General features: G+C 36.2%; 1 protein-coding gene across 1 annotated transcript; it reads right to left on the bottom strand.

Annotated features, from left to right (window-relative positions):
- Positions 1 to 8,649: 8,649 nt before the first annotated feature.
- LOC141486706 (ubiquitin carboxyl-terminal hydrolase 10-like) lies at positions 8,650 to 10,509 on the bottom strand. The gene has a single exon (XM_074185178.1). The coding sequence runs from the start codon at positions 10,219 to 10,221 to the stop codon at positions 8,770 to 8,772; it is 1,452 nt and encodes a 483-aa protein (XP_074041279.1). The 5' UTR covers positions 10,222 to 10,509; the 3' UTR covers positions 8,650 to 8,769.
- Between the last annotated feature and the right edge of the window lie 1,031 nt (positions 10,510 to 11,540).

Here is an 11,540-nt window from a genome sequence, read left to right as displayed (position 1 = left end):
TGAAATTTCTTGTATATCTGAATCGGGAAACAGGATGGGTTGGCTTTGGGTATCGATCTGCTGATAATTGATGATAAGTTCTTGATTTGTCGATATCTGGCAAATATTTGGGATGTCGACTAGGTATGAACCTTTGACTTTGATTGCTTCTTCTTGTTGGTGACATTTTAGCCTAACTGTTTCTTATTGTTTCTTTTTAACTAAACTAGCATTAATTTGAGAGTATAACAATTTTGCTCGTTCTCTGTGTTGCGATATATAGTCATTCAATAAGATTTGATCGAGTTCAATATCGAATGGTTCATTGGAGGTTATATGTCCATTTATGATATCAATTGGTTTCAGTTTGGTAGCGGAATGGATTGAATGATTATAAGCTAAGGTCGCGTAAATCATTTTCATTTTAATAGGTGTTTTTGAAAACCCTTTTGTATTAAGTAGTCGTAGATGTTCGATAATAGTTGAATGAAATCGTTCAATAATTCCATTCCACTGGGGGTGATTTGGGGAACAGAAGTGGACTTTGTCCTAAATGTTCAGTAATTACGGAATTTTTAAATTCGGTTCCATTGTCTAGAATAATTTGTTTGGGTACGCCATGGTGGGAAAAATAACTTATTAAGTTCTTAGCGATTTCTGTACTTGTCATTGCGTTCAGGATATAAGATTGGGCGTATTTAGAAAAGCTATCTATGACGGTTAAAAATTTTGATTTTTCGAAAGTGAATACGTCTATATGTACAATTTCAAATGGTTTTGCGGCTGTTGGAGTAACATTCATTTGCATTCTGCTGAGTCTCTGTCGTATTTGCATTGTTGACATAGTACACATTCATTTATGAAAGTTTGTATGGAACTTTTCATATTTGGCCAATAGTACTTTTCTTTGATTCTTTGTAGGGTTTCATCTATACCACGATGATTAGATTTACCTTCGGGATAGTTTTTAATGGTTTCCTCAATATCATTTTTTCTCATAATATCTATCAGCTTCTTTGAACATTTTTTAAACTTGATAGATGAATTTTTAAAGTATGTTTGTAGAATAACTGAAAATGGTTCATATATTTCAGGATTCTCAAAATACAAGTGGTATTGAATATCAGGACTAATATATTCCTTAATGAAATCTGTTACGTCCTTTTCAAAATTATTTTTTGAAAGATGAACTAGTATGCGTTTTTTCTTTTCGGATAAAATCATTATTTTGGTTTTTGCAGGTGAATGTAGAACTGATATTATAACAATTGGATTTTGCCAGTAATTGACAGCGTAATCTACAATTTGGAATTTTATAATAGGATGTTGATCAGCGTTAGAGTTGATGGTATAGTTTTCATCATCTTGGTTGACAGGGGGTATTTCATTGTTGTTTTCAGTTATTGGTCGAGTTTTTTCGGTAACTGACTGATCATTTTCGATTTGAAAGAAAGAATTTTAATTTCATTGGTTTTGGCAAATTGAATATTTTAGATGCTGGAATGCTTGTACTGTATTTATGTGAGGATTTCTGAAATACTGTAGACACAACAAATGGGTCATTTTTGGGAAACATTTGAAAGCAATTTCGGGATCGATAAATGACTTTATGGAACCAGAGTCGATCAAAATTTTAATATTGTATTCTGGAAAAACAATATATGACAATTCACTAGAGTTTGACGAGTTGAATGAAATTATTTGAGGGTTTTTTAATTTTTCCGAGGCGTCTGACGAAAATTCACATTTTCATTTTCTGTTCGTTCTGCATTATTGATCATTTGAATTCGACATTCAGGGTTGATTTCTTGAAATTTGTCATATTCATTATCTTAGTCACTATCAATGTATTGATCTGTATCAATATATTGATTATGTTGATAAGTATCAACTTGTTGGTCAAGCTCATTTGTTTCAGTATTGAATAATTCTTCGCTTACAAAATTTCTTGGTCCGCGATTTTGAAAATATGACTGTTGTGCAGTATTAGGATTTCTTGATGATATATTCACTGAATTAGGTTGAGTTCGAATATTTCTAGTAGACGTACTCATTGGGGTAGGTCTTGATTGGGATTCATTTTTTGGTTCAAATGCATTGAAATTTTTTGGTTTGAATACTTGTGCATTTGTAAAATATTGTTGTGGTTGACTTCTAGGTCTTTGCTGTATTTGAACTGATGTAATGGAAATTTCATTTGTTTACGAAAAAAGTTATTGGGAGTGTTCGAGTTGAAATTATTGCAATATCTTTGAATAGGTTGTTGAGGAATATTAGTTGGTCTTTGAGGTTGATGCATTCTTTGACTTGGGTTAGATTTTGTACTGTTTCTATCAGAAAAATTTTGAAAATAATGTACATTTTCTTCTTGTATGACATACTGTAATGCTTCATTGGGTGAATTAGACTCCATGCATCTAATTGTAGTACCTTAAGGTTCTTTAAGCCCTGATAGAAACGTTTTGAGAGCTAAATTTAGGTATAAACTTCTTTTAAGTTCTTTAGCGGCATCTGTAGTTCCATGAACGTTAACAAAACTACAAAGCATATTCAAGATATTGAGGCATCTATCGTAAAAACTTTTAGCATTTTCATTATTAGATTGTCTCATAATTACAAGATCTCTATTGAGGCAAACTTCACCTCGTTGATCAGAAAAATTTCTAGTAAAAATATCTTTCAAATCTTTCCATTCTTTTGCACCTTGAATGTTAACTAACGTTTTGGCATTGCCCTTCAATTTGGAAATACTGGAATTTACCAAAAAAATATTCTGGAAGTTATTGGGGTTTGCATTGTCGTAAAACTGAGTTAAAATTGATTCGCTAACTGAAAGGAATCTTGTGAGGTCATTAGGGTTACCATCAAATTCAGGAATGCAGTTAAGGTATTCTGCTCGGAATTGATTCATTATTTTCGATTGATTATTAGGTGAATTTATAGAATTTGTTGTATGTGTATGGGTGGTTTGGCTAGAACTAGGAGTTAAAAGTAAATGTGAGTCAGTTGAAGGCGAATTTGAATTAAAATTTTCAAGATTGTTGATTAAGTCGTCAAAAGACATGAAAAATTGTACTTACAAAAGTATGAAAGCGACTGTGTCCATGTTTCGTACTTATCCTTCTATAAGGTCGACGACTGGTCTTTTGTCTTTTCCAGGCTGTTGCTCCTTGCAAATTCGGGCTATGTTGGTCCCAAACTTCGATGATACGCTCCTTGACAGGCTGTGTGTGGGTCTGCGATAGACTGGGTGTTATGGTAGTTGAGAAGCCACTCCGAAACAAAAAGTTAAAACAGCGATACACCAAGTTGATATCAGTTCGAAAATCAGTTAATCGTAGAAACGAAAATTGCACGAACGATTCGAAACAATTCTGATAATCCTACCACGACTGCACCAAATATATCAACATACACGCAAAATCACTTTTTCAATCAGAATAGTAAATTTTTTCAGACAGCCTGGCGAGAAGCCAGGGCTGTCATATTACAAGAAAACAATATTACAAGAAAACATATATACCAGTTGAAGTAATATGTTGTCGATGAAATGGTTCGTGAGAGAAACATAATGGTAGAACTCCTCCCTCCTTACCATTGTGAGCTAAACTTGATCAAGCTAATATGGGCTCTCACCTCCCTGAAATATTTTGCGATATATATTTCAATATTCACCGGCAAAAAACTCTAATAATTTGGAAGAATATCAATATCACTGATTATCATAAGTAAGCCTGACGTTCTCTCCAGACAAGATTTTGCAAAATTTAATCCTCAGACACGAATGAGACATTTTAAATGAATGAATTGTCAATAATATTGATTATTTTGGGGATATTGATGACTTATGAATATGCTAGATACTGGTGGAAGATAAAAAACAGTTCTCGTGGTTAACGTATCAGACGAAAACCGATGGAAGGAGCATTTTAACTATATCCGATATCTTTCCACATGCTTTCAGAATTATGAGTTTGACTCGTTTGTTACTTGACGAAGATCCATAGTGATTTAAAAAATTACACCTCGATCTTCAAAAGTTTGTGGGGATCAAATCGTTAGGGTTAGGTGTAGCTTGTGGTATTCAGTAATTTAACTTTCTGCCCAAGCAGATATTGAAATACACTATTATGTGGTTGGTAACGTGACAATGAGAGCCTAACAATGAACTAGTAAGCTGGAAAGGTTTCTGAGCACCTTTGATATCGAATAAAACAGTTTCATACGAAACTTTGGAGTTTCTAGATGTTGAAACTTTTTCTCAGTAGAGTCAAATAGTCTTAGACTATATAGGAAATATTGCTACTAGTCATCCCAGTACCAAGCAACAAATTCACTATCTGAAGAATGACGACTAGCGTTGTTCATGTTGTTATTCTGTGAATTTCAATCTCTCTTTTACCAATGATACGTCCTTCAGCATACAAATTCACAGGTACAGATTGCAACTTCACAACTTCAACAATCAAGCGTACCTTCTTGATCCAACACTAAAACATGAAACAACAACTTCGGCTGGCAGGCATAACTTCTAGATCAGAGATTATTCTCAAGAAGCCTGATGATTGGACAATGGAATATGAACGAACAATTTTGGCTGCATGTAATTAGACTATTACCGGATACTTCCAGATTCTCACATTTAAGTGAATTCCACCAATGTGGAATATTTGAAAAATAAATACTCAGATATCATATTTTGTAGTAGCTTCGTCAATGAACATCATCAATGGAATGATCAGTAAAGTCTTTTTCGTATTCATGCTTGTTAGTAACTATGTAATAAAAACAATAATGAAGTAGTGAGCATTTATGCCATTGAGAAATTTGTGTAGATTTCATTCACTCTCCAGTTGTTGGAGCAATAAGCCGTAATTTTATTAGATGATGTCAAATAGTCCTCTTGACTCAGCAGTGTGAATTTTTTCTGGCATTTTTTGTATAGCTGAGATGAAAATTCACCTACTTCTGATTTCAATGTTCTTCTTGCTATTGATTCATCCTCCAGCAGACAAATTCTCCAACAGATGATTGAGTTGCAAAAATCAGGAATATCATCTGCGAAATTATGAAATCAATAAATTTACATAGAATCGTTATGAAGTTTCATTGTATAAAGTGCAAATAACCCAGCTCGCGTTTATATAATGAACTGATTTCGGGAAATCCAGCCAAATTATCGCATCAGATCACTAGATTCGTATTTGATTTGAACTTTTTCAGCGATGCTAACAAAGCATTTATCCATATTGGGGAAGTACTCGCAGCTGTATAATTGGCTGCGGGGATGATTTATGACTAATAACCATTTGGTCGAAGACCCACTAATTGATGCCGTCTCGTCGGTTTGTGACAACAAAGTGATTCTCTTGCCTGCATAGAAATGTAATTGAATATCTGTGCTGAATTATTGCAGTTATGCTCAATTAAATTATTCCGTCTAATTACATGCGTGCATCCTCCGTCCTGATAACCTGATATCGTACTGCATGTTCGGATGCATCAATTAAAGTTACGTGGTTCAGTAATTATGCAGTGCACTATCTTTAATATTAAATCGTGGCACCGTATTCATCCCAACTGTACCGTGGGTGTAGCACTGATGCATAAATGCGGTATTTCAACAGGGAGTTCCGCACTTTTACAATAGATAACGGCCATCTTGATGAAGCTTTATCTGTCAGATCATTCAGTATGTTTTGCCAAATCATCGTGAACGGATATAGCAAGCAACAATACATGGGAATAATAAAATACTTTTATCAAAATGCATGTTCTGTTCGTGCAATCTACCGCGCGTTTCGCCTATTTTACGGTCGCCATAATCGTCCTATCTGGCTTACAGAGACAGGCTTGTCTCCTCATCAGTGGTGCCATCAGTATCACATCAGCGGCCATGGAGATATTTCCAGATCTACCTCCTCTTCACATTTTTCTAGAGAGAGAGGCTAGATGGACTGCATATAGACTTGTGCACATTGTCAATTGCACACATTAATTTAATGCAGAGTTCACAGACTGTTGGTTGGCACTGGAAGTCACAGCATTCTGTAAATGATCTCTGACTTCATGCCTCTAATTGTCAACTACGAACTGCTTTATAAAGTACCAAGTGGAGAAAACTGGATCCTCCGGGGAAAGGAAATATTAAGAGCAGATAGTTGTTGGTTCACAGATGAACCAAAAACACCTTTCGGTTCTGGTTCAGGTGTTTTCAGTGGCAGACTCAGGATAGAGATATCAACCTGCCTAGGAACCTGTGTGACCGTATTTCAATCGGGAATTTACGCTGTCGACTTGCGGGCGGAAAGATTAGAATCCAACCTCATACACATGTCAATAAAAAGATTCTCGGACAGTCAAGCGGCGTTGAAAGCTCTTGGCTCCTACCGAGCAATGTCTAAATTGGTAGCAAATTGACAAAAAAGACTCTTTTCGATAGGAAGACTGAACATATTGTCTCCGGTATGATGAGGCTGCTGACTCCCCTGCAAAGGAGAGTACTGCAAACAACTTCATCGGACCAGAACCTGTCACTGGCATCGCTTTAGGTTTTGCTAAACAAAAATTGCACACCTGGATGGCAAGAAGATTCATAGACTTCTTGCAGAATCTTCTAGGATTGGCTCCCTCCAAGGGGTCTATTCACCCTTCAAAGCTCGATACCAAATAGTTGCTGGACTACGTTAGGGATCATATCATATGCAGATACTTGGACTGTCGAAAGACAGTGTGTGTCGCATCTGTTTGGAAAACGATGAAACAGTAGAGCACATAATTTGTGCCTGCACCGCTGGGGACCAAATCAAGTTTTTAGAGTTCGGCAGAGCCGTAATCTTACCATCTGACCTGAAAGACCACTTACCATACAAACTTATCGGCTTCGATAAAAAGCTGGGTTTATTTGGTCGAATGTGAATAGGTGTGAGCCACAATGAACCCTTGTGGGTTGCGGTAGAGGGTCAAATAGACCCAGTCTATTTGGACACACTGGACCTATCCTAACAGAAATTAACTTGAGGATCATTCACAATGTGGGGAATAAATTTCAGTCTACTGTTTCAATGAACGACCGGCCAACAACCGTACGTCGTTGAAACGCTGGATTTTCCAAAAGTATCTCCCCTGTCTGTGAGAGTGTATAGAAGAATTTGAGGCAAGCGATTTCGCATCGCTCACAAGAATTTTCGCAGATCAAAACTTGACAAATTTTGCGTCATGACTTGGGCCTGCACTAGGACAAAATTCCGCTGACCCAGGAACTGAAGGCGAACGACAATAAACAACGACGTGTGTTCGACAAATGGCCTCTGGAGCAGTTGACAACTGACCCTAATTTTCAGCAGAAGTCATCTTCGACGATAAAGACCGTTTCTTGATGAATGGGTACGTGAACAAACAGAACCAAAGCAACCCAAAAAAGTCAGTGTTTGGTATGCATTTTGGGCTGGCGGTGTCATCAGTCAATATTTCTTTGAGAACGACATTATCCAGGCCATCACTGTCAACGTCGAGCACTATAGGTCAATGATTACCAATTCATTTTGGCCTAAATTGGATGATCTGCACACTAGCGACATATGATTCCAACAGAAAGGCGCTATGTGCCACACAGCTCATGCCCCAGCTCAAGTTGAAGATGTATGCGAATAAGCCACAAACCACAGCGGTCCTCAAAACATAACCCATGCCTATCGATCAAATTCAGCCTGATGTATGTGCCACAGTGATAGAAAATTGGATGTTTCGGATGCGCCCCAGAGCGGTACATTTGAATGATTCCATACATAATGGCATCAGTTGGTCTTTCAAACGAATAAAAATTTCGATGATTTTCCACACACACATTGTTTTATTTATATATAAAGATAGAAAGTGTTTAATAAAAGACCCTATAGAAGGTTTCAGAAGACAAATGCGCTATGCCTATGAAAATATACATCAAGGAGCTCTCTGCGAATGAACAGTGATCGTGGTCATTCGAATTCCGCTTTCTGTATTCATTAATTTGTAAATTTTTTATTCGTGAAATCTCCAGGGCTCATTAAACTCCACCCATTTCCGCCATTTCTACCACTATTCAATTCAAATCAATTCAATTCATTGATTCGTTTATTACATATTTGTCGTACATTGATATTTCACACATGTTTCCTGATTTGAAAGGAAACTATTTTTAGGAAAGATAGATTCTTTGGGAAAGGTTTTGGATTTCTACTTCTCCATATTCATACAAAAAAATATGGGAATCTTCCGAAGAAAAGAAAAAAGCAGATGATTTCAATAAATGAAATCTTTACAAAGATGTGGAGATCGAGCAAAGATGTAACTTTTATACACACTGAAAGAAAAGGAACTTTCGAAACAACTGCTTCTATGTGAACATTGACTTATACAAAATAAACTATTTTATATTGTATATGAAAGATGTAAAGTTGCACTTACATAGAACACCGTCATCATCAGTTGCAGACATCCGATTTTTCAGCACCAATTTGTATAACATTACAAGATAGAGCCACTCAATTTATTCATCAATTCAGGACTTCATGTCACGAATCAGTTTATTCTACACTAGTAATTTTTTTTTTTAAGGAAGTACAATTGATTATAATTAGTTCCAACGAAATCAAATATACATATAACATTAAAAATTGAACAATACCTATCACTGATGAAAGAATAAAATAATTCATTGAAACCAAAAAAAAAATATCAATTTCAATAAAAATTTAAACGAGAAATTTCGTAAGATTCCAGACGCTGAACTCTACGTAACTCTACGCAACCTTATTTAGATAGGAAAATATCGCTTTTCCTGTAGAACAGCAAATAAGGAACTTGCGTTCCCTGGGGTTTCAATACGTCTTCATTTTGCACGGTCTTGACCGAAGAATCGTCGTACCTAATCCAGCAATTGTAGCCGACGTGGAAGGCATCGGTCACGTAGTGTCCAATGTTGGCATTTTTGCCTTCATGGTAAACGACGGCGAATAGCTTGTATTGTCTCTCTGTTGGAGACTGTGTTTCCGACGATATCAAAGTCGAATCAAACTTCAAGTCGAATTCGAAATCAAAAGCCTTGATAATCTTCGTGCAACGGTAGTCAATGTATTTGAAAAACTTCAGATGCAAAATAAGGATAACGGGAAGTTTGCAGAGCGTAATTTGTTCCCACGCTTCGACCTTCTCGTTTGTTTTCGACGAAGTCACTCCCTCTAAAATTTTCTTGGAGACAAGTACCTCAGGCGCTTCTCTGACGGTCTTCACTTTCTCAATGTTGAGTGGCAGGGTGAGGAAAGGCTGGGTATTCTCAGTAATGTGGTCCACGTTGCGATAAATGCTCGACTTTAGTTGCCCCCCGAAGATGTCACTTATCGGTGTATTAGTGAAGTCGATCCTTCTGGTTGAATGTCCTTTATTTTTCGATTCTATTATGTTCCATAAATTATTTGAATCATTGCTCAAAGCAGAGTCAACGAGAGGTTTTTCATCTTTAATATAATTTTTAACCAACTCATTCAGCTCAAACATTTCATCATTGAGTTCATTCAAAAGAAAACCTAGAAACTCTTCTGCATCTTGTTGTCTACCATCGATCCAGTCAGTCCGCATGTTATGCAACATTTTATAAATCCAAGTCGGTCCGAATGGGATGCCAGTGTTGATTGAAACTTTTTGGCCATTCTTGGAATTTTTATCTACTCTCCCGTCTTTCATCAAACAGTAGGAAGGTAGGTGAACAAACTGTTCCACAAAACGGCACATTCCAAATATAACCGGGGTAGATGACATTCTCTCGTTCGAAGAGATGTATTTACTCAGACTGTTTAGTAAGTTGTAGAGTGGTGGACATGCGATCAGGGCTTGCAAAATAGAGTTGACATAACAGTGATTGTTTTGATTGAGCAGACCCTTTGGCTGCAAGTTCACTGCCCTACCGTCGATCATATATGTAGATAGAAACATGCCCATCTTATAACAGTCTGGATCTACAAAATGGTGGGACCTTCTGGAGAGCTTGAAGGGGCATAAGGGAAAATTATCGTGGAACACATTTTCGGCATCCTGGTCAGTAGCGATTTCGTCAAAATTGTTGACAGGTTCAGACATAGGCGAATGATGGTGGTTCATCGTCGGGAAGATCATAGTGTGCGGGTTGTTGGCAAAAGGTGGAGATTCGGAAGTTTGTGGAATCACTGCAAAATTTTCATGGATTTGAACATTTTTTCTCTTCTGCATTTGTCCTTTTATGATGTTGAAACTGCTAGTGTTGAATTTGCCTGTTAAGTCCTCTTCTACAATTTTTTTAGAACTGAAGTCTGATTTACTCTCATTAACGTTTGGATAATTTTCAACACAAGAGGCTGGGGAAAAATCCGTAGTATCATACCAGTTTAGTGGGCTAAAGAAAATTTCATCAAGACTTTGAGAAGGAGAAATGGTGCCAAGGATTGATGCAGCATTTCCTCTCTGAATTGCAATGCTGATTCGTTGTATTAGAAATGATCTTGCTCTACCGTAATTAGTTTTTGACCTATATCTCTGAAAAAATCGGAAGCAAAGGAACCAAAGCTACCAAATGTTTCAATGGCAATTGGATAGAAAATATATCGATCTTCCAGACAAATGTAATTGATGACAGTACGTAATGACATTTATTATTCTGTCATTTGATTCAATTCCACTCATTGAAATCTTGTTTGAAATGAAAGAGATATGTGATACATCTGACCAATACTTGATAAAAATTTAATATAACGTTTTCAGAAGACACTTTGAGGTGGGATTTCAACAAGGCACTTGTTCCGCTACACAATAAACTATCTTTCTTTCTCTCTCAACTGAAAGATATTGAAAATTCAATTATCTATACAGAGCATGGAGAAGCATCCTATATAAAGAATCAAGTGAAATCTACCATCCCTCTGTTTGACTATCTATGTGGATCCTATATTCAATCAGATGATGATATTTGTTCAATCAAGTTGATTATATCTCCCATTGACTGAAAAAGGAATTATCTCGGTCTACTACCTGGTCACCTATTTGAAAACGAAAGCTTGTTTACAAAAATTTAAGAAAAAAGTTGGTATATGCATAATATTTCAACACAGTTTGCTTAGTAAAAACACGTATGTATGACTGGGTTGGTTGAAAAATGAAAATTTTGTCAACTGTTAATGGATATTGTTCACAAAACATAAAATATGGAGAAATGTTACACCTGTGAGCCTACAGCTACAAGTAACCCAACCAGATTAGTTGCCAGTAAGCACTGCTGAAATCAAAAAGATCAAATGAACATAGAGAACAAATTTGTCACGTATTCATCTATGAAAGATCATACTGTTCACAAAAAGCAATCATTGTCATTTACTTTTTCATTCATCAATGATATCATAAATTGTGTTAGAACTTCACTCACTCCATATTGTTAATTAAAAAAGAATACATAATGTTAATTGGATAACTCAAACCTTAAACCATTCACATTATACGGCGTGTCAATTTAAAAACATCCCACCCTTAACATCTTCCTTCTAGTAAATAATATAAGG

This window comes from Leptinotarsa decemlineata, unplaced genomic scaffold (genome assembly GCF_025532065.1).
Source record: "Leptinotarsa decemlineata unplaced genomic scaffold, Ldec_3_MD MMD2_tig00026363_RagTag_RagTag, whole genome shotgun sequence".
In the NCBI taxonomy this organism is placed as follows: Eukaryota; Metazoa; Arthropoda; class Insecta; order Coleoptera; family Chrysomelidae; genus Leptinotarsa; species Leptinotarsa decemlineata.
The sequence above is the reverse complement of the archived record's forward strand: the minus strand, read 5'-3'. Positions and strand labels throughout refer to the sequence as shown.